Genomic DNA, 25,029 nt, shown 5'->3' on the forward strand with positions numbered 1-25,029 from the left:
ATAGGAACTATATACAAGGCATATTGTCCCACGTTTGTTTTACCCCTGTGCTGGGTAAAGTGATGATTGTCATTTTCATTAAAAACATGGCTGTTGTTCCTGTTGTCTTATTAAATATATCTTATCTACACTAAAGGAATAACGGGATTCCCTTTTTGTGTCTTTTCAGCTTATAGAGTGGTGGGATGCTTGTCTTCCACCTGTTTGACGTTCAGAATGTATCAGTCTGCAACTCCCAACTCTATTTACAATAGTACAAAAACCTGGATAGAGGAGAGGGGAGGAGAGGAGAGGGGAGGAGAGGGAGAGGGGAGGAGAGGGGAGGAGAGGGAGAGGGAGAGGGGAGGAGAGGGAGAGGGGAGGAGAAGGAGAGTGGAGGAGAAGGAGAGTGGAGGAGAGGGGAGGGAGAGGGGAGGAGAAGGAGAGTGGAGGAGAAGGAGAGTGGAGGAGAAGGAGAGGGAGAGGGAGAGGGGAGGAGAAGGAGAGGGAGAGGGGAGGGGGAGGAGAGGAGAGGGAGGAGAAGGAGAGTGGAGGAGAATGAGAGGGGAGGAGAAGGAGACGGGAGGAGAAGGAGAGGGGAGGAGAGGAAGAGGAGAAGTGGGCGAGGGAAAAGGTAAGGAGGACACACACACATACACACACACACCTCCACAGCTTTAGAGGAGGAGAGAGCTACTGAATACAAAACACTGTGTAATAAAAAACGAATCCTCCCTGTCATGATATATAGAGAGTTCTATGGAACCAAAGCTGGAATGTGATTGTGTCTCCTCTGTCATTGGAACAAGATGAATCTCATAGCTTCTCGTCTATGATTGACGCTTGTGCAGTAGAGTTTATAGGGTTGATTGTCAAGGCTTTTACAGGATGATGCTTCCTGCCATGCAATGACCTGGGTCCCTTAGAATAGTCCACAATACACCAGGCCTCGTGCCACCAGGGCGTGGCTGGCTACTGGGGACTAGCTAGGCCTCGGCTATGCCTGGGTCTAGAATGAGGACGAGGCCCAAGGCGAGGCAGAGGAAGATGGGCAGGGAGGAGTCCGAGGAGCCGGGGTATCCCGTGGACCTGATGGTGGAGATGGAGACGTCGGAGGTGAGGAAAGCAGACAGAGGCACGTGGGAGACCAGGGTGGGACTGCCGTAGTTGATGAGTGAGTCGATCTTCTCCGCCTCCATGCTGCAGGCTTCAATCTGAGACATGATACACACACACGCAGACACATTTACATGTATGATGTTATGCATTGTCTTAATTCCCTTCTGAAATAGCAGATCCAAACGTGTTATTTTGTTATAACGTAACAAACCAGGCTCTTTGTTTGTGTATGAAACATTCCTAATTGAACCACCTACAAGTTACAGACAGTGAGTCACATTCTTGACTAATAGTTCCTCGAGAGAATGACAGGAGGCCGGCCCATAACCTTCATTTCCCGGTTTCCATCGATAATTATTGCTCAGGGCTGTTTTTTGTTTGCAGAGATATCAATAAAAGGAGTGGAAAGGGTATGAAAAACAACTTAATTGGGAGTTTCACACTCGATGCGACAGAACTGTTGGCAGAGATGAAACGTCTGATTATGAGTCCCAGTGGAGTGAAAGAGATTCTGAGAGGAGTTAGATTGTCTCTCAGCGAGACGGGGGTTTTGGGGTCTCTCCTTCATCATCTAAGTCTCTGGTGTCATGAGAAAATCTTTGTTTAACCTTCTGTTTATCCAGGTTAGTCCTATCTCAATTAAATCTAATTTTTCGAGAGAAAAACCGGAGATGGTACTGTTCGAAATAACAGTTAAATATTGCCTAGGAGTCACTGCCTGGGACTAGTCCTGCATCGGGTCGGATTCCCAAGGTTCCCTGCTGTTGAGACGCAAATAAACAAATCCACTGGCGGGTGGAATGAAAACATTATGTCAAAGCCACAGATCGGCTTGTAGTTGACCCCCCCACGTGAGAATACGTTGCCAAGCCTACCTTCCCTGGCTAGTATAGCTCATGTGAAAATGGCTAATGGAGAAATAAAAAGAATGGGTATAGGCCACCGTCGTCGTGGAAACAGGTGAAATCCCCGGGTTTGGTTTGTGGTTTGGATTGTGGACAAGGGAAACAACCTGGTAGATAGATACACCTGGTAGATATATACACCTGGTAGATGGATACACCTGGTAGATGGATACACCTGGTAGATATATACACCTGGTAGATATATTCACCTGGTAGATATATACACCTGGTAGATATATACACCTGGTAGATATATACACCTGGTAGATAGATACACCTGGTAGATGGATACACCTGGTAGATATATACACCTGGTAGATAGATACACCTGGTAGATATATACACCTGGTAGATAGATACACCTGGTAGATATACACACCTGGTAGATGGATACACCTGGTAGATAGATACACCTGGTAGATAGATACACCTGGTAGATAGATACACCTGGTAGATATGTACACCTGGTAGATATGTACACCTGGTAGATAGATACACCTGGTAGATAGATACACCTGGTAGATATATACACCTGGTAGATATATACACCTGGTAGATATATACACCTGGTAGATGGATATACCTGGTAGATGGATACACCTGGTAGATAGATACACCTGGTAGATATATAAACCTGGTAGATAGATACACCTGGTAGATGGATACACCTGGTAGATATATACACATGGTAGATGGATACACCTGGTAGATATATACACATGGTAGATATATACACCTGGTAGATAGATACACCTGGTAGATATATACACCTGGTAGATGGATACACATGGTAGATATATACACCTGGTAGATATATACACCTGGTAGATAGATGCACCTGGTAGATATATACACCTGGTAGATATATACACCTGGTAGATAGATACACCTGGTAGATATATACACCTGGTAGATATATACACCTGGTAGATAGATGCACCTGGTAGATATATACACCTGGTAGATATATACACCTGGTAGATATATACACCTGGTAGATAGATACACCTGGTAGATGGATACATCTGGTAGATAGATACACCTGGTAGATAGATACACCTGGTAGATATATACACCTGGTAGATGGATACACCTGGTAGATAGATACACCTGATAGATAGATACACCTGGTAGATATATACACCTGGTAGATGGATACACCTGGTAGATATATACACCTGGTAGATGGATACACCTGGTAGATAGATACAGCTGGTAGATATATACACCTGGTAGATGGATATACCTGGTAGATGGATACACCTGGTAGATAGATACACCTGGTAGATAGATACACCTGGTAGATATATACACCTGGTAGATGCACTACTGTTCCACTGGATGTCATAAGGTGAATGCACCAATTTGTAAGTCGCTCTGGATAAGAGCGTCTGCTAAATGACTTAAATGTAAATGTAAATGTAGATAGATACACCTGGTAGATATATACACCTGGTAGATAGATACACCTGGTAGATAAATACACCTGGTAGATAGATACACCTGGTAGATAGATACACCTGGTAGATAGATACACCTGGTAGATGTATATACCTGGTAGATAGATACACCTGGTAGATATATACACCTGGTAGATATATACACCTGGTAGATATATACACCTGGTAGATGGATATACCTGGTAGATAGATACACCTGGTAGATAGATACACAGCCTGCAAAAAAAGTTCAAATAGGTATTTGTTTACGATAGGCCATTTCAGTTTATTGTCAGTTAATTATTATGTTAATTCAGGCTTTCGTTCATTTAGACCATCCACAGGTTAAAACTGGTGCGCTGGTAAGAATTTGAGAAACCTAGGCCAAATCAATGTATTCGACTCTGGGAATTGTTTATTTAAGTTTCAATTAAACAATTTGATTATCTAAACAATATTGAATGTCGCTATATGCTTTCATTAGGTAAAGAGGGCTCATTAGAAGGTATGGTTACCTTTTATTCAAATGTTGAATAGACATGTAGACAAATGAATTCATGCAGGGAAGGGAATAACAGCCTACTATTCTGGAGTCCAATTTCTTTTTAAAATAAATTCATGTTATTTGCCGAGTCACGGATCGGAACAATTCTATGCGGGTGGGTCGGGTTGCTCCTGATGTCGGGTATCGGGTGGGTCGGGTTGCTCCTGATGTCGGGTATCGGGTGGGTCGGGTTGCTCCTGATGTCGGGTATCGGGTCGGGTTGCTCCTGATGTCAGGTATCGGGTGGGGCTCGGAATTGATGTGGCCAGCGTGGTCGGGTGCGGCTCTAAAAAAAAATGACCCTTCCAGAACTTCACCCCATGTCTCCCGTGTGCTCCCCGATATCTCTAAACGCATCCTCTGTGTGAATGCTCAGCTTGTTAACAAATGCCTCCTCTTTTCTGCAGTAATCACTGTGTAATCCACTGGGTTTATAGACAGGCGTGGGGGTAGGGTGGGGGGTAGCGACGGGGTAGGGTGGGGGGTAGGGGGAGAACATGCTGCTGGTGCTGCCTGAAAGGGGCTCTGTTCTATGTAGGAAACAAAAATGCTCACAACACCATGATGGGATGATTTGGCCCTAAGGTGTACTGTACGCTATGCTGATTAGGTTCCAGGTCATGCATCATCCGATCAACCTAGAATCAAAACAAAACAGGGCAATGGCCTTGGCACAGAGAAGAATTGTGAATTAATGTCAGTCGACAGGTCTCTGTGAGACAGAGAGAGAGAAACATAGAGAGAGACAGAAAGAGAGACAGAGAGAGAGACAGAGAGAGAGACAGAGAGAGAGACAGAGACCGAGAGAGAGACAGAAAGAGAGAGAGAGAGACAGAGAGAGAAACAGAGAGAGAGAGAGAGAGACAGAAAGAGAGAGAGACAGAAAGAGAGAGACAGAGAGACAGAAAGAGCGAGAGAGAGACAGAGAGAGAGCGCTAACTAGCTAGCCATTTCACATCGGTTACATACCCAGTGTGTAGCCAGTGTGTGACAGTGTGTAGCCAGTGTGTAGCCAGTGTGTGATAGTGTGTAGCCAGTGTGTGATAGTGTGTAGCCAGTGTGTAGCCAGTATGTGATAGTGTGTAGCCAGTGTGTGATAGTGTGTAGCCAGTGTGTGATAGTGTGTAGCCAGTGTGTGATAGTGTGTAGCCAGTGTGTGATAGTGTGTAGCCAGTGTGTGATAGTGTGTAGCCAGTGTGTGATAGTGTGTAGCCAGTGTGTAGCCAGTGTGTGATAGTGTGATAGTGTGTAGCCAGTGTGTGATAGTGTGTAGCCAGTGTGTGATAGTGTGTAGCCAGTGTGTAGCCAGTGTGTGACAGTGTGTATCCAGTGTTTGATAGTGTGTAGCCAGTGTGTGATAGTGTGTAGCCAGTGTGTGATAGTGTGTAGCCAGTGTGTAGCCAGTGTGTGATAGTGTGTAGCCAGTGTGTGATAGTGTGTAGCCAGTGTGTAGCCAGTATGTGATAGTGTGTAGCCAGTGTGTGATAGTGTGTAGCCAGTGTGTGATAGTGTGTAGCCAGTGTGTGATAGTGTGTAGCCAGTGTGTGATAGTGTGTAGCCAGTGTGTGATAGTGTGTAGCCAGTGTGTGATAGTGTGTAGCCAGTGTGTAGCCAGTGTGTGATAGTGTGATAGTGTGTAGCCAGTGTGTGATAGTGTGTAGCCAGTGTGTGATAGTGTGTAGCCAGTGTGTGACAGTGTGTATCCAGTGTTTGATAGTGTGTAGCCAGTGTGTGATAGTGTGTAGCTAGTGTGTGATAGTGTGTAGCCAGTGTGTGATAGTGTGTGATAGTGTGTAGCCAGTGTGTGATAGTGTGTGATAGTGTGTAGCTAGTGTGTGATAGTGTGTAGCCAGTGTATGATAGTGTGTGATAGTGTGTAGCCAGTGTGTGATAGTGTGTAGCCAGTGTGTGATAGTGTGTAGCCAGTGTGTGATAGTGTGTAGCCAGTGTGTAGCCAGTGTGTGATAGTGTGTAGCCAGTGGGTGATAGTGTGTAGCCAGTGTGTGATAGTGTGTAGCCAGTGTGTGATAGTGTGTAGCCAGTGTGTGATAGTGTGTAGCCAGTGTGTGATAGTGTGTAGCCAGTGTGTGATAGTGTGTAGCCAGTGTGTGATAGTGTGTAGCCAGTGTGTGATAGTGTGTAGCCAGTGTGTGATAGTGTGTAGCCAGTGTGTGAACTCCGTTTCTGTGTGTTTACCTGCAGTGGGGTTGGCTGCTGGTCCACGGGGACGATGAGGATGACGATCTCTGAGTCGATGCTCAGGTAACCGAAGATGTCACACTGCGGCACGGAGATGTGGAGACGCAGGATCCTCAAGATGTCATGGACCGTCACTGGTTGCTTCCTGTTCAACTGACACACCAAACCAGCAGGACAGACAACCAGAGCCATATAGAGTTTGAGATTCAATTCACTGCAGACTGAGGAAAACGGAACTGAAAACAGGTTTATTGGCACTCTATGTGGTGAGCAAATTGTATTCATCCCGATTTAATAACAAACATGAAATGCGTCTGTGAACAGTAGTTGAAAGTGCAATGAATGTTTTACAGTGCCTACTGTCAGGGAATGAAGGGTAGGTTGGCAATCTACGCTGTCTATTTCCATGGCTGGTCTGAGTGAGTCGTTGTCTAATCAGCGCTACATAATTTCAGCGTGACAGCATTTCCAAAGGTCATTTGTTTGGAATTAGGAGGCTTATGGTCTAGACTTAACGTTGATAAGATAACTGTGTTGGAGATTAGGGACTAATAGCCCTAGCTCACGTTTATAATGAATCTGCTTTGAATTAGCATGTATTAGCATGTATACAAAGCATTTCTTATTAGCATGTATACAAAGCATTTCTTATTAGCATGTATATGAAGCATTTCTTATTAGCATGTATACGAAGCATTTCTTATTAGCATGTATACAAAGCATTTCTTATTAGCATGTATACGAAGCATTTCTTATTAGCATGTATACAAAGCATTTCTTATTAGCATGTATACAGCCGAGCGGAAATGGAGGAAAACTCGCCTCCCTGCGGACCTGACATCCTTTCACTCCCTCCTCTCTACATTTTCCTCTTCTCTCTCTGCTGCTAAAGCCACTTTCCACCACTCTAAATTCCAAGCATCTGCCTCTAACCCTAGGAAGCTCTTTGCAACCTTCTCCTCCCTCCTGAATCCTCCTCCCCCTCCCCCCCCTCCTCCCTCTCTGCAGATGACTTCGTCAACCATTTTGAAAAGAAGGTCGACGACATCCGATCCTCGTTTGCTAAGTCAAACGACACCGCTGGTTCTGCTCACACTGCCCTACCCTGTGCTCTGACCTCTTTCTCCCCTCTCTCCAGATGAAATCTCGCGTCTTGTGACGGCCGGCCGCCAACAACCTGCCCGCTTGACCCTATCCCCTCCTCTCTTCTCCAGACCATTTCCGGAGACCTTCTCCCTTACCTCACCTCGCTCATCAACTCATCCCTGACCGCTGGCTACGTCCCTTCCGTCTTCAAGAGAGCGAGAGTTGCACCCCTTCTGAAAAAACCTACACTCGATCCCTCCGATGTCAACAACTACAGACCAGTATCCCTTCTTTCTTTTCTCTCCAAAACTCTTGAACGTGCCGTCCTTGGCCAGCTCTCCCGCTATCTCTCTCAGAATGACCTTCTTGATCCAAATCAGTCAGGTTTCAAGACTAGTCATTCAACTGAGACTGCTCTTCTCTGTATCACGGAGGCGCTCCGCACTGCTAAAGCTAACTCTCTCTCCTCTGCTCTCATCCTTCTAGACCTATCGGCTGCCTTCGATACTGTGAACCATCAGATCCTCCTCTCCACCCTCTCCGAGTTGGGCATCTCCGGCGCGGCCCACGCTTGGATTGCGTCCTACCTGACAGGTCCCTCCTACCAGGTGGCGTGGCGAGAATCCGTCTCCACACCACGTGCTCTCACCACTGGTGTCCCCCAGGGCTCTGTTCTAGGCCCTCTCCTATTCTCGCTATACACCAAGTCACTTGGCTCTGTCATAACCTCACATGGTCTCTCCTATCATTGCTATGCAGACGACACACAATTAATCTTCTCCTTTCCCCCTTCTGATGACTAGGTGGCGAATCGCATCTCTGCATGTCTGGCAGACATATCAGTGTGGATGACGGATCACCACCTCAAGCTGAACCTCGGCAAGACGGAGCTGCTCTTCCTCCCGGGGAAGGACTGCCCGTTCCATGATCTCGACATCACGGTTGACAACTCCATTGTGTCCTCCTCCCAGAGCGCTAAGAACCTTGGCGTGATCCTGGACAACACCCTGTCGTTCTCAACTAACATCAAGGCGGTGGCCCGTTCCTGTAGGTTCATGCTCTACAACATCCGCAGAGTACGACCCTGCCTCACACAGGAAGCGGCGCAGGTCCTAATCCAGGCACTTGTCATCTCCCGTCTGGATTACTGCAACTCGCTGTTGGCTGGGCTCCCTGCCTGTGCCATTAAACTCCTACAACTCATCCAGAACGCCGCAGCCCGTCTGGTGTTCAACCTTCCCAAGTTCTCTCACGTCACCCCGCTCCTCCGCTCTCTCCACTGGCTTCCAGTTGAAGCTCGCATCCGCTACAAGACCATGGTGCTTGCCTACGGAGCTGTGAGGGGAACAGCACCTCAGTACCTCCAGGCTCTGATCAGGCCCTACACCCAAACAAGGGCACTGCGTTCATCCACCTCTGGCCTGCTCGCCTCCCTACCACTGAGGAAGTACAGTTCCCGCGCAGCCCAGTCAAAACTGTTCGCTGCTCTGGCCCCCCAATGGTGGAACAAACTCCCTCACGACGCCAGGACAGCGGAGTCAATCACCACCTTCCGGAGACACCTGAAACCCTACCTCTTTAAGGAATACCTAGGATAGGATAAAGTAATCCCTCTCACCCCCCTTAAAAGATTTAGATGCACTACTGTTCCACTGGATGTCATAAGGTGAATGCACCAATTTGTAAGTCGCTCTGGATAAGAGCGTCTGCTAAATGACTTAAATGTAAATGTAAATTTCTTATTAGCATGTATACAAAGCATTTCTTATTAGCATGTATACAAAGCATTTCTTATTAGCATGTATACAAAGCCTTTCTTATTAGCATGTATACAAAGCATTTCTTATTAGCATGTATATGAAGCATTTCTGAGCTCTGTAAGCTGCGTCCGATCTAGTCATTTCAAACTTGCTAAGTATCCCAGAAGGAGGCATGTGATGTTGATGCTAGGTATTTTATATCTATGCCTCCCTCTAGTGGTCGTCTTGCGTCACTACAGTTCAAAACCCACAGCCTGTGCCCCAGGGGTGGCCAATCCATCTCCCGGAGAGCTACTCAACTGGGTGTGCAGGCTTTTGTTCCTGCCCTGCTCTAACACACACGATTGTACGCCCTTTATTAGCGGAATCTAAACCTGCACACAGCATACTGAACTTGGTGGAGCTACTGTTGTGACTTAGACAGATCCATAAAAGGAGTGAGAGGGAAGGGGACAACTTTTCTGAAATGGAACAAAGCCCCAGGCCCACACCCAGATAGTCGAGGCGCATGGCAGACGGTTCTGACCTTAGCGAAGACTTTCATTTGCTCCTTGTTCCACAGGATCTGCAGCATGCCCGCGCACAGAGGACAGCAGGCGCCTGATAGGTGGAGCACCAAGAGGTCAGGGGTCAGAGGACAGGTGTCAATCAAAACAATATCTGAATCTGACTTGTGTTCCCATGTAGAAAAAATCATAAGTATAACAGAGATTTACACTCAGTGGCCCGTATATTAGGTACACCCATCTAGTACTGGGTCGTACCCACCACACTTTGCCTCCAGAACAGGCCAAATTCTTTGTGGCATGGAAACGTTGCTCAATTGGTATCAAGGGACCTGACATGTGCCAGGACAACATTCCCCTCATCATTACTCCACCGCCACTCTCCTGTATCGTTGACACCAGGCAGCGTGGCACCAATGATCATACCACGTTGAAAGTTGGCTAGTCACTCGTTTTGCTCATTCTAACGTTCAATTGAACAGTAACTGAATGCCTCGATGCCTGTCTGCCTGCTTTATATAACAAGCCACGGCCACATGACTCCCCGTCTGTAGGAGCGAACCATTTTCATGAACAGGGTGGTGTACCTAATAAACTGACAAAGTGAATGTGGTTCAATCAATCAAATGTATTTATAAAGCCCTTCAACCAATCAAATGTATTTATAAAGCCCTTCAACCAATCAAATGTATTTATAAAGCCCTTCTTATATCAGCTGATGTCACAAAGTGCTGTACAGAAACTCAAATGTTCATAGTTGACCAGCAGGGTCAAATAATAATAATCACAGTGGTTGTCGAGGGAGCAGCAAGTCAGCACCTCAGGAGTAAATGTCAGTTGGCTTTTCATAGCCGATCATTCAGAGCATCTCTACCGCTCCTGCTGTCTCTACAGAGTTGAAAACAGCAGGTCTGGGACAGGTAGCACGTCCGAGGGAACACGTCAGGGTTCCATAGCCACTGAGTGTACTGACCATAGCGCTAATAGAACATTATATATGATATCATTTCTGTCTCTATTGTACTGACCAGGTGGTGTGACAGGGATGCAGCCCGGGGTGGAGAGGGCGGGGCAGGGGATCATGTCACAGCCTGAGTCAGAGGCAAACTCTGCCACCGCCCCCACGGCATGGCACCGCCCCTGGTAGTCCACGGCAACGCGGTCCGAGTAGGCCTCGCACACCGTGTTGTACGTTTCGCCATTGTGGCCGCACACGGGCCGAGCCCTTTTACAGGCGTCCTGCATAGAACACACATGCAGTATAGTAATGAATCACTCACATCCAGATGAATCGTTCACATCCAGATGTTATCATTCACATTCATTGAATCATTCACATCCAGATGATTCATTCACATCCAGATGAATCATTCACATCCAGATGTTATCATTCACATTCATTGAATCATTCACATCCAGATGATTCATTCACATCCAGATGAATCATTCACATCCAGATGTTATCATTCACATTCATTGAATCATTCACATCCAGATGTTATCATTCACATTCATTGAATCATTCACATCCAGATGAATCATTCACATCCAGATGAATCATTCACATCCATCTGCCAAGGCAACAGCTACTCTTCCTGGGGTCCAGAAATAAATTAAGGCAGTTTTACAATTTTTAAAACATTACAAAACTTTCACAGATTTCACAACTCATCGGTGTTCCTTTCTTCTCATGTACCCTTTATTCACTGTCTCGGGAAAACACAGAGAGTGGGCGGGTTTATTGGCTAATTGCGAGGCTCTTGGTTTGGTGACTTGACACGGGGCCTAAAGTGGGTATTTTAATGAGGTGTCGTTGACGTTAAATGGATATACAGTTGAAGTGGGAAGTTTACATACACTTCAGACAAATACATTTCAACTCAGTTTTTCACAATTCCTGACATTTAATCCAAATAACAATTCCCTGTCTTGGGTTAATTAGGCTCACCACTTTATTTTAAGAATGTGAAATGTCAGAATAACAGTAGAGAGAATGATTAATTTCAGCTTTTATTTCTTTCATCACATTCCCAGTGGGTCAGAAGTTTTCATACACTCAATTAGTATTTGTTTGTACAGATGAATGTGGTACCTTCAGGCCTTTGGAAATTGCTCCCAAGGAAGAACCAGAATTGTGGAGGTTTTTATAAGGTCTTGGCTGATTTCTTTTGATATTCCCATGATGTCAAGCAAAGAGGCACTTTGTTTGAATGTAGGCCTTGAAATACATCTCCAGGTAGACCTCCAATTGACTCAAATGATGTTAATTAGCCTATCAGAAGCTTCTAAAGCCATGAGATCATTTTCTGGAATTTTCTAAGCTGTTAAAGGCACAGTCAACTTAGTGTATGTAAAATTCTGACCCACTGGAATTGTGATACAGTGAATTATAAGTGAAATAATCTGTCTGTAAACAGTTGTTGGAAAGATTACTTGTGTCATGCACAAAGTAGATGCCCTAACCGACTTGCCAAAAATATAGTTTGTTAAAAAGAAATTTGTGGAGTGGTTGAAAAACGAGTTTTAACGACTCCAACCTAAGTGTATGTAAACATCCGACTTCAACTGTATAACCCGATCCGGCCTGTTCCACTGAGAGTTACTGAGGTGAGACGCCATCAGGCCGACGCTGCGACCTACCGCAAGAAGAAACATGATCCCACCAGGTCCTAATCACTAACAAACCACTCTAATTCAACCACTGCCGAGTTTCTCAACACACACAAACAAACAGACACACACAAACAAACAGACACACACAAACAAACAAACATGGGGGGATTTCGGGTGTATCATATACATACACAGTCCTAAACAGGAGATGCATGTGTCTGCACGTGTGGAAAGACTAAGAACCTGAATGCAACGTATGAGTTTATTAGACAATACTTTAGGGGATTGTCCAGACTGCCTTTTCCCTCCTGTACAAAGGGAACACCTATGTGAGAATGCTGTTCATTGACTACAACTCAGCGTTCAACAACATAGTGCCCTCAAAGCTCATCAATAAGCTAAGGAACCTGGGACTAAACACCTCCCTCTGCAACTGGATCCTGGACTTCCTGATGGGCCGCACCCCAGGTGGTAAGGGTAGGCAACAACACATCTGCCTCTCTGATACTCAACACAGGGCCCCTCACTGGTGCTCCCTGTTCACTCACGATTGCGTGGCCAAGCACAACTCCAACACCATCATTAAGTTTGCTGACGACACAACAGTGTTCACAGACAACAATGTGTAAGCCTGATCACAGGCAACAATGTGACAGCCTATAGGGAGGTCAGAGACCTGGCAGTGTGGTGCCGGGACAACAACCTCTCCCTCAACGTGAGCAAGACAAAGGACCTGATCGTAGACTACAGGATGGGGCTGTAGCGGAGCAGGTTGAGAGTTTCAAGTTCCTTGGTGTCCACATCACCAACAAACTTTTATCATGGTCCAAACACACCAAGACAGTCGTGAAGAGGTCACGACAACACCTTTTCCCCTTCAGGAGACTGAAAAGATTTGGCATTGGTCCTCAGATCCTCAAAAAGTTCTACAGCCGCACCATCGAGAGCATCCTGACCGGTTGCATCACCGCCTGCTATGGCAACTGCTCAGCATCTAACCATAAGGAGCTACAGTGGGAAGGCCCTAAAAATGGTCAAAGACTCCAGTCACCCAAGTCATAGACTGTTCTCTCTGCTACCGCACTGCAAGCAATACCGGAGCTCCAAGTCTAGGTCCAAAAGGCTCCTCAACAGCTTCTACCTCCAAGACATAAGACTGCTGAACAATTAATAAAATGGCCTCCTAGACTATTTACTTTGACACCCTCCCCACCTTTGTTTTTACACTGCTGCTACTTGCTGTTTATTATCTATGCATAGTCACTTTACCCCTACCTACATGTACAAATAACCTGTACCCCCGCACACTGACTCAGTACCAGTACTCCCTGTATATAGCCTCCACACTGACTCAGTACCAGTACTCCCTGTATATAGCCTCCACACTGACTCAGTACCAGTATTCCCTGTATATAGCCTCCACACTGACTCTGTACCAGTACTCCCTGTATATAGCCTCCACACTGACTCAGTACCAGTACTCCCTGTATATAGCCTCCACACTGACTCTGTACCAGTACTCCCTGTATTTAGCCTCCACACTGACTCTGTACCAGTACTCCCTGTATTTAGCCTCCACACTGACTCTGTACCAGTACCCCCTGTATTTAGCCTCCACACTGACTCTGTACCAGTACCCCCTGTATTTAGCCTCCACACTGACTCTGTACCAGTACCCCCTGTATTTAGCCTCGTTATTGTTATTTTATTGTGTTACTTTTTATTTAATTTTTTACTTAAGTTTATTTAGTAAATATTTTCTTACCTCTATTTCTTGAATTGTATTGTTGGTTAAGGGCTTGTAAGTTAGCATTTCACAGTAAGGTTCTATTCTGTTGTATTCTGTTGCATGTGACAAATAACATTTGATTTGATTTTGATTTCAGCTTTCGGTGGGCTAGGATATCTGCCTCCTCTCATAATCCAAGGTACAAAGACACTCCGTCACTTACTGAAAGTATGGTATTGAAATGTGTAATGTGTATGTCTGTACTGCTAACAGCTGGGACGTGTCGTCATGCCTCTGACAGATCTAAGCAGGTTCTTCATTTAAGCGTTTATGACCACAAACAGAGAGAAGCTTTTCTGAGGCTCTAAAAACAGGGTGATCTCTGTGTGATTGACTAAATATTGGTCACCCGTCTCCAGTAAATTGGTTTCAGGCTGCTTCTCAAATGGCCGATGAATTATATCTATTGAAATGCCCCCCCAAAAAGCCCTTAAATGCTGTCAACATATTCAGTCAATTTAGGGAATGATAGTGTAGATGTTATGGAAGCAGAGACATTGAGACTGAATGATAAAAACATGTTCTACTTCAGAACATTGACTAAAAGCATAACTGACATGAACGTCAAATTGTACCTGACAGTGGCCCATATAGGCCAAGGTCTTGCTCATCAGGAGGAGCTGACAGAGGTTGGGATGTTCCACGTTGTCTGTGTCACATGCTGGGTCCACGTGGCTCTTGTCACAACCTGAGGGGCGACCCACACACTCAAACTGAGGACAGGGGTAGTCAGCCATGTCTGTAAGGCACACTCTACGGTTGGCGATACACCTGTGGACCAATGGGAAGACGAGAGGAAAAGAGGTTCATTTATGTCATTGTTTTAAGTACTTAAAAAAAAAAACACGGACGCATTCCATCTATGATGTGTACAATACTATTATTATACTATTATTTTCAACGTAGCGTGGAGCCTTTGCTTTGAGTTGAGCACCGAATGACTGTAAAGTAGTGTACTCGACTGTGTATTATTCTCACTGCAGACATCAACAGGTTACTATAGAGACTGATGAAAGGATGACATCAACAGGTTACTATAGAGACTGATGATAGGATGACATCAACAGGTTACTATAGAGACTCTGATGATAGGATGACATCAACGGGTTACGATAGAGACTGATGATAGGATGACATCAACAGGTTACTATAGAGACTCTGATGATAGGATGACATCAACAGGTTACTATAGAGACTGATGAAAGGATGACATCAACAGGTTACTATAGAGACTGATGATAGGATGACATCAACAGGTTACTATAGAGACTCTGATGATAGGATGACATCAACGGGTTACGATAGAGACTGATGATAGGATGACATCAACAGGTTACTATAGAGACTCTGATGATAGGATGACATCAACAGGTTACTATAGAGACTGATGATAGGATGACATCAACAGGTTACTATAGAGACTGATGATAGGATGACATCAACAGGTTACTATAGAGACTGATGATAGGATGACATCAACAGGTTACTATAGAGACTGATGATAGGATGACATCAACAGGTTACTATAGAGACTGATGATAGGATGACATCAACAGGTTACTATAGAGACTGATGATAGGATGACATCAACAGGTTACTATAGAGACTGATGATAGGATGACATCAACAGGTTACTATAGAGACTGATGATAGGATGACATCAACAGGTTACTATAGAGACTGATGATAGGATGACATCAACAGGTTACTATAGAGACTGATGATAGGATGACATCAACGGGTTACTATAGAGACTCTGATGATAGGATGACATCAACAGGTTACTATAGAGACTGATGATAGGATGACATCAACGGGTTACTATAGAGACTGATGATAGGATGACATCAACGGGTTACTATAGAGACTCTGATGATAGGATGACATCAACAGGTTACTATAGAGACTCTGATGATAGGATGACATCAACAGGTTACTATAGAGACTGAGGATAGGATGACATCAACGGGTTACTATAGAGACTGATGATAGGATGACATCAACAGGTTACTATAGAGACTGATGATAGGATGACATCAACAGGTTACTATAGAGACTGGTGATAGGATGACATCAACGGGTTACTATAGAGACTGATGATAGGATGACATCAACGGGTTACTATAGAGACTGATGATAGGATGACATCAACGGGTTACTATAGAGACTGATGATAGGATGACATCAACAGGTTACTATAGAGACTCTGATGATAGGATGACATCAACGGGTTACTATAGAGACTCTGATGATAGGATGACATCAACAGGTTACTATAGAGACTCTGATGATAGGATGACATCAACAGGTTACTATAGAGACTGATGAAAGGATGACATCAACAGGTTACTATAGAGACTCTGATGATAGGATGACATCAACAGGTTATTATAGAGACTGATGATAGGATGACATCAACGGGTTACTATAGAGACTGATGATAGGATGACATCAACAGGTTACTATAGAGACTCTGATGATAGGATGACATCAACAGGTTACTATAGAGACTCTGATGATAGGATGACATCAACAGGTTACTATAGAGACTCTGATGATAGGATGACATCAACAGGTTACTATAGAGACTGATGATAGGATGACATCAATGGGTTACTATAGAGACACTAGGATGACATCAACGGGTTACTATAGAGACTCTGATGATAGGATGACATCAACAGGTTACTATGGAGACTGATGATAGGATGACATCAACGGGTTACTATAGAGACTGATGATAGGATGACATCAACGGGTTACTATAGAGACTCTGATGATAGGATGACATCAACAGGTTACTATAGAGACTGATGATAGGATGACATCAACAGGTTACTATAGAGACTGATGATAGGATGACATCAACAGGTTACTATAGAGACTGATGATAGGATGACATCAACAGGTTACTATAGAGACTGATGATAGGATGACATCAACAGGTTACTATAGAGACTGATGATAGGATGACATCAACAGGTTACTATAGAGACTGATGATAGGATGACATCAACAGGTTACTATAGAGACTGATGATAGGATGACATCAACAGGTTACTATAGAGACTGATGATAGGATGACATCAACAGGTTACTATAGAGACTGATGATAGGATGACATCAACGGGTTACTATAGAGACTCTGATGATAGGATGACATCAACAGGTTACTATAGAGACTGATGATAGGATGACATCAACGGGTTACTATAGAGACTGATGATAGGATGACATCAACGGGTTACTATAGAGACTCTGATGATAGGATGACATCAACAGGTTACTATAGAGACTCTGATGATAGGATGACATCAACAGGTTACTATAGAGACTGAGGATAGGATGACATCAACGGGTTACTATAGAGACTGATGATAGGATGACATCAACAGGTTACTATAGAGACTGATGATAGGATGACATCAACAGGTTACTATAGAGACTGGTGATAGGATGACATCAACGGGTTACTATAGAGACTGATGATAGGATGACATCAACGGGTTACTATAGAGACTGATGATAGGATGACATCAACGGGTTACTATAGAGACTGATGATAGGATGACATCAACAGGTTACTATAGAGACTCTGATGATAGGATGACATCAACGGGTTACTATAGAGACTCTGATGATAGGATGACATCAACAGGTTACTATAGAGACTGATGATAGGATGACATCAACGGGTTACTATAGAGACTGATGATAGGATGACATCAACAGGTTACTATAGAGACTGATGATAGGATGACATCAACAGGTTACTATAGAGACTCTGATGATAGGATGACATCAACGGGTTACTATAGAGACTGATGATAGGATGATATCAACAGGTTACTATAGAGGCTCTGATGATAGGATGACATCAACAGGTTACTATAGAGACTGATGATAGGATGACATCAACGGGTTACTATAGAGACTGATGATAGGATGACATCAACAGGTTACTATAGAGACTCTGATGATAGGATGACATCAACAGGTTACTATAGAGACTCTGATGATAGGATGACATCAACAGGTTACTATAGAGACTGATGATAGGATGACATCAACAGGTTACTATAGAGACTGATGATAGGATGACATCAACGGGTTACTATAGAGACTGATGATAGGATGACATCAACAGGTTACTATAGAGACTGATGATAGGATGACATCAACAGGTTACTATAGAGACTGATGATAGGATGACAGATCACATTGTGTGCTTGGGGTCCACTGACGAGCTAGTGAACCGTGTGACACAGATTAAGACAAATAGCACAGAGCCCCATCCCTTAAGGACTCTATTTCTGTTACAGCACAGAGAAATGGTGGCTGTAGGGGAGCAGAAAATGACCCCTGGCTGTATGTTTGCCCCCCTGAGGGTCAGAAGTGAGGTAACGACCGACCAACGCTGTGTTTGGTGTTGTTTGGAGTGATGTTAGATCGATGATGCTGCCTGGGGAAGAGTTGAGAGCCTCAGGGCTTTGGGAGCTCAAGGCGATTCCGGATAGGAGGGTTACAAAAGCACACCCCATACCGGTGTGCCTTATGACAGAGATACCGCTGGCAACCACAGGGTGGACGCAGCCTTGTCACACCTGAACAAACAACCAGACTGTCCGTCACCTCTGGACACGGGGAAATGTGAGAGGGAGATTTGAAGAAAGAGTGAAGCAGGGTGAAGGAAAATAGGATCTATCAAGAGAGGAAATAACAAACGTCGACTAAGGTGGAATAGGATCAGGGCTAGTCCGCTGAGGTGGAATAGGATCAGGGCTAGTCTGCTGAGGTTGAATAGGATCAGGGCTAGTCAACTGAGGATGAATAGGATCAGGGCTAGTCCGCTGAGGTTGAATAGGATCAGGGCTAGTCTGCTGAGGTGGAATAGGATCAGGGCTAGTCGACTGAGGTGGAATAGGATCAGGGCTAGTCTGCTGAGGTTGAATAGGATCAGGGCTAGTCAACTGAGGATGAATAGGATCAGGGCTAGTCCGCTGAGGTTGAATAGGATCAGGGCTAGTCTGCTGAGGTGGAATAGGATCAGGGCTAGTCGACTGAGGTGGAATAGGATCAGGGCTAGTCTGCTGAGGTTGAATAGGATCAGGGCTCGTCGACTGAGGTGGAATAGGATCAGGGCTAGTCTGCTGAGGTGGAATAGGATCAGGGCTAGTCTGCTGAGGTGGAATAGGATCAGGGCTAGTCTGCTGAGGTGGAATAGGATCAGGGCTAGTCGACTGAGGTGGAATAGGATCAGGGCTAGTCAACTGAGGTGGAATAGGATCAGGGCTAGTCTGCTGAGGTGGAATAGGATCAGGGCTAGTCGACTGAGGTTGAATAGGATCAGGGCTAGTCGACTGAGGTGGAATAGGATCAGGGCTAGTCGACTGAGGTGGAATAGGATCAGGGCTAGTCTGCTGAGGTTGAATAGGATCAGGGCTAGTCAACTGAGGATGAATAGGATCAGGGCTAGTCCGCTGAGGTTGAATAGGATCAGGGCTAGTCTGCTGAGGTGGAATAGGATCAGGGCTAGTCGACTGAGGTGGAATAGGATCAGGGCTAGTCTGCTGAGGTTGAATAGGATCAGGGCTCGTCGACTGAGGTGGAATAGGATCAGGGCTAGTCTGCTGAGGTGGAATAGGATCAGGGCTAGTCTGCTGAGGTGGAATAGGATCAGGGCTAGTCTGCTGAGGTGGAATAGGATCAGGGCTAGTCGACTGAGGTGGAATAGGATCAGGGCTAGTCAACTGAGGTGGAATAGGATCAGGGCTAGTCTGCTGAGGTGGAATAGGATCAGGGCTAGTCGACTGAGGTGGAATAGGATCAGGGCTAGTCAAATGAGGTGGAATAGGATCAGGGCTAGTCAACTGAGGTGGAATAGGATCAGGGCTCGTCGACTGAGGTGGAATAGGATCAGGGCTAGTCTGCTGAGGTGGAATAGGATCAGGGCTAGTCTGCTGAGGTGGAATAGGATCAGGGCTAGTCGACTGAGGTGGAATAGGATCAGGGCTAGTCAACTGAGGTGGAATAGGATCAGGGCTAGTCCGCTGAGGTTGAATAGGATCAGGGCTAGTCGACTGAGGTGGAATAGGATCAGGGCTAGTCAAATGAGGTGGAATAGGATCAGGGCTAGTCAACTGAGGTGGAATAGGATCAGGGCTAGTCAAATGAGGTGGAATAGGATCAGGGCTAGTCAAATGAGGTGGAATAGGATCAGGGCTAGTCAACTGAGGTGGAATAGGATCAGGGCTAGTCCGCTGAGGTTGAATAGGATCAGGGCTAGTCGACTGAGGTGGAATAGGATCAGGGCTAGTCAAATGAGGTGGAATAGGATCAGGGCTAGTCAACTGAGGTGGAATAGGATCAGGGCTAGTCAACTGAGGTGGAATAGGATCAGGGCTAGTCGACTGAGGTGGAATAGGATCAGGGCTAGTCTGCTGAGGTGGAATAGAATCAGGGCTCAAGGCCTCTGTTCGGAGAGAAATAGCATCCTCTAGACTAGAGCCAAGGTGTTCAATCTTATCCACAAAGGGCTGTACGGAACGCTGTAAAAAAAAAAAGCATCCTTCCTCCCTCCCTTTCTTGAAGTAATCATTAATCGCACCTGATTGGATAGGTGAAAGCCAATGTACATAGTGGGAGATTTTGCATTCACCTATCCAATAGTGTTCGATCAGTTATTATGCCAGTAAACAAATGGTTGAAGGATGGAAGGAATGTGGCGAGGAAGAAAGAACTCCAACGCTGGTCAGGACATTGTCTCACCTCTGGTTCCTCTGGCAGGGGCTGGGGGAGCAGGGGTCACTGCTGTGGCAGTGGCCAAACACAAACTGGTCGTCTTTGAAGTCCATGCAGCGGGCCACACAGGCACTAGGGTAGGTGCGGCCGTTACGGGCACACACCGGCACAAAACGGTCAGGGCAGCCACACGGGAGCCCTATAGAGAGAGATAGAGAGAGTAACAGGTCTGAGGCCAAACCACACGGGAGCCCTATAGAGAGAGATAGAGAGAATAACTGGGCTGAGGCCAAACCACACGGGAGCCCTATAGAGAGAGATAGAGAGAGTAACAGGTCTGAGGCCAAACCACACGGGAGCCCTATAGAGAGAGATAGAGAGAGTAACAGGTCTGAGGCCAAACCACACGGGAGCCCTATAGAGAGAGATAGAGAGAGTAACAGGTCTGAGGCCAAACCACACGGGAGCCCTATAGAGAGAGATAGAGAGAGTAACAGGTCTGAGGCCAAACCACACGGGAGCCCTATAGAGAGAGATAGAGAGAGTAACAGGTCTGAGGCCAAACCACACGGGAGCCCTATAGAGAGAGATAGAGAGAGTAACAGGTCTGAGGCCAAACCACACGGGAGCCCTATAGAGAGAGATAGAGAGAGTAACAGGTCTGAGGCCAAACCACACGGGAGCCCTATAGAGAGAGATAGAGAGAGTAACAGGTCTGAGGCCAAACCACACGGGAGCCCTATAGAGAGAGATAGAGAGAGTAACAGGTCTGAGGCCAAACCACACGGGAGCCCTATAGAGAGAGATAGAGAGAGTAACAGGTCTGAGGCCAAACCACACGGGAGCCCTATAGAGAGAGATAGAGAGAGTAACAGGTCTGAGGCCAAACCACACGGGAGCCCTATAGAGAGAGATAGAGAGAGTAACAGGTCTGAGGCCAAACCACACGGGAGCCCTATAGAGAGAGATAGAGAGAGTAACAGGTCTGAGGCCAAACCACACGGGAGCCCTATAGAGAGAGATAGAGAGAATAACAGGTCTGAGGCCAAACCACACGGGAGCCCTATAGAGAGAGATAGAGAGAGTAACAGGTCTGAGGCCAAACCACACGGGAGCCCTATAGAGAGAGATAGAGAGAATAACAGGTCTGAGGCCAAACCACACGGGAGCCCTATAGAGAGAGATAGAGAGAGTAACAGGTCTGAGGCCAAACCACACGGGAGCCCTATAGAGAGAGATAGAGAGAGTAACAGGTCTGAGGCCAAACCACACGGGAGCCCTATAGAGAGAGATAGAGAGAGTAACAGGTCTGAGGCCAAACCACACGGGAGCCCTATAGAGAGAGATAGAGAGAATAACAGGTCTGAGGCCAAACCACACGGGAGCCCTATAGAGAGAGATAGAGAGAGTAACAGGTCTGAGGCCAAACCACACGACTAATAACATTGGACAGTTTATGGAACACAAAGTCTTCACTATATCATCCTGGAATATCCAAGGCCTGAGGTCATCTGCCTTTGGCCTAAAGAGCAGGAACCTGGACTTCACCAAAGAAATCAGAAATACAGACATTGTCATCCTGCAAGAAACCTGGTATAGAGGAGACGGACCCACTGGTTGCCCTCTAGGTTACAGAGAGCTGGTAGTCCCATCCACCAAATTACCAGATGTGAAACAGGGAAGAGACTCAGGGTGTATGCTAATTTGGTATAGAGCAGACTGTTACAGACCTATATCCATCCTGCCCTGCCTATCTAAGGCCTTCGAAAGCCAAGTCAACAAACAGGTCACTGACCATCTCGAATCCCACCGTACCTTCTCCGCTGTGCAATCTGGTTTCCGAGCCGGTCACGGGTGCACCTCAGCTACGCTCAAGGTACTAAACGATATCATAACCGCCATCGATAAAAGACAGTACTGTGCAGCCGTCTTCATCGACCTTGCCAATGCCTTCGACTCTGTCAATCACCATATTCTTATCAGCAGACTCAGTAGCCTTGGTTTTTCGGATGACTGCCTTGCCTGGTTCACCAATTACTTTGCAGACAGAGTTCAGTGTGTCAAATCAGAGGGCATGCTGTCCGGTCCTCTGGCAGTCTCTATGGGGGTGCCACAGGGTTCAATTCTCGGGCCGACTCTTTTCTCTGTATATATCAATGATGTTGCTCTTGCTGCGGGCGATTCCCTGATCCACCACTACGCAGACGACACCATTCTATATACTTCCGGCCCGTCCTTGGACACTGTGCTATCTAACCTCCAAACGAGCTTCAATGCCATACAACACTCCTTCCGTGGCCTCCAACTGCTCTTAAACGCTAGTAAAACCAAATGCATGCTTTTCAACCGTTCGCTGCCTGCACCCGCACGCCTGACCAGCATCACCACCCTGGATGGTTCCGACCTTGAATATGTGGACATCTATAAGTACCTAGGTGTCTGGCTAGACTGTAAACTCTCCTTCCAGACTCATATCAAACATCTCCAATCGAAAATCAAATCAAGAGTCGGCTTTCTATTCCGCAACAAAGCCTCCTTCACTCACGCCGCCAAACTTACCCTAGTAAAACTGACTATCCTACCGATCCTCGACTTCGGCGATGTCATCTACAAAATGGCTTCCAACACTCTACTCAGCAAACTGGATGCAGTTTATCACAGTGCCATCCGTTTTGTCACTAAAGCACCTTATACCACCCACCACTGCGACCTGTATGCTCTAGTCGGCTGGCCCTCTCTACATATTCGTCGCCAGACCCACTGGCTCCAGGTCATCTACAAGTCCATGCTAGGTAAAGCTCCGCCTTATCTCAGTTCACTGGTCACGATGGCAACACCCACCCGTAGCACGCGCTCCAGCAGGTGTATCTCACTGATCATCCCTAAAGCCAACACCTCATTTGGCCGCCTTTCCTTCCAGTTCTCTGCTGCCTGTGACTGGAACGAATTGCAAAAATCGCTTAAGTTGGAGACTTTCATCTCCCTCACCAACTTCAAACATCTGCTATCTGAGCAGCTAACCGATCGCTGCCGCTGTACATAGTCTATCGGTAAATAGCCCAACCATTTTTACCTACCTCATCCCCATACTGTTTTTATTTATTTTATTTTCTGCTCTTTTGCACACCAATATCTCTACCTGTACATGACCATCTGATCATTTATCACTCCAGTGTTAACCTGTTGAAGCTATGGGGGCGCTATTTCATTATTGGATAAAAAAACGTGCCCGTTTTAAGCGCAATATTCTGTCACAAAAAGATGCTCGACTATGCATATAATTGACAGCTTTGGAAAGAAAACACTCTGACGTTTCCAAAACTGCAAAGATATTATCTGTGAGTGCCCCAGAACTGATGCTACAGGCGAAACCAAGATGAAACTTCAAACAGGAAATGAGCAGGATTTTTGAGGCTCTGTTTTCCAATGTCTCCTTATATAGCTGTGAATGCGCCAGGAATGAGCCTGCCCTGTCTATCATTTCCCAAAGGTGTCTGCAGCATTGTGACGTATTTGTAGGCATATCATTGGAAGATTGGCCATAAGAGACTACATTTACCAGGTGTCCGCCCGGTATCCTTTGTTGAAATTGCTGCGTAACCTACAAGCTGCACGCATTCATCCAGTGATTGAGAGGAGAGAGGAGACTTCCACGAACGAAATATCATGAAGAGATATGTGGAAAAACATCTTGAGGATTGATTCTAAACAACGTTTACCATGTTTCAGTCGATATTATGGAGTTAATTTGGAAAAAAGTTCGGCGTTTTGATGACTGATTTTTTGTTTTTTTTTGGTAGCCAAACATGACGCAGAAAACGGAGCGATTTCTCCTGCACAAATAATCTTTCAGGAAAAACTGAACATTTGCTATCTAACTGAGAGTCTCCTCATTGAAAACATCCGAAGGTCTTCAAAGGTAAATGATTTTATTTGAATGCTTTTCTGTTTTTTGTGAAAATGTTGCCTGCTGAATGCTAACGCTAAATGCTACGCTAGCTATCAATAGCTATCAATACTGTTACACAAATGCTTGTTTTGCTATGGTTGAGAAGCATATTTTTGAAAATCTGAGATGACAGTGTTGTTAACAACAGGCTAAGCTTGAGAGCTAGCATATTGATTTCATTTCATTTGCGATTTTCATGAATAGTTAACGTTGTGTTATGTTAATGGGCTTGAGGCTGTAGTCACGATCCCGGATCCGGGATGGCCCGACGCAAGAAGTTAATCTGCAAAATTGTAATTATTCGCCTACCTCCTCATGCCTTTTGCACACAATGTATATAGACTCTCCTTTTTTCTACTGTGTTATTGACTTGTTAATTGTTTACTCCATGTGTAACTCT

At 45.5% G+C, this 25,029-nt stretch overlaps 1 protein-coding gene across 2 annotated transcripts in view; it reads right to left on the minus strand.

Annotated features, from left to right (window-relative positions):
• Window positions 1-494: 494 nt before the first annotated feature.
• Window positions 495-25,029, minus strand: part of LOC115104842 (reversion-inducing cysteine-rich protein with Kazal motifs-like) — an 89,858-nt gene continuing 65,323 nt past the window's right edge. The window contains exons 16-21 of one of the 2 annotated variants that reach the window (XM_029626169.2): window positions 20,708-20,879; window positions 14,515-14,710; window positions 10,566-10,776; window positions 9,558-9,631; window positions 6,183-6,338; window positions 495-1,193 (exon numbers count right to left, since the gene is read on the minus strand). In XM_029626169.2, the coding sequence (XP_029482029.2) occupies window positions 966-1,193; window positions 6,183-6,338; window positions 9,558-9,631; window positions 10,566-10,776; window positions 14,515-14,710; window positions 20,708-20,879 (1,037 nt within the window). In that variant the 3' untranslated portion in view covers window positions 495-965. Of the gene's footprint in view, window positions 1,194-3,831; window positions 4,625-6,182; window positions 6,339-9,557; window positions 9,632-10,565; window positions 10,777-14,514; window positions 14,711-20,707; window positions 20,880-25,029 lie in introns of those variants that run through there. The other variant, XM_029626170.2, reaches the window with a different exon arrangement.

The sequence above is a fragment of the Oncorhynchus nerka genome, linkage group LG22 (assembly GCF_034236695.1).
Source record: "Oncorhynchus nerka isolate Pitt River linkage group LG22, Oner_Uvic_2.0, whole genome shotgun sequence".
NCBI classification, from domain to species: domain Eukaryota; kingdom Metazoa; phylum Chordata; class Actinopteri; order Salmoniformes; family Salmonidae; genus Oncorhynchus; species Oncorhynchus nerka.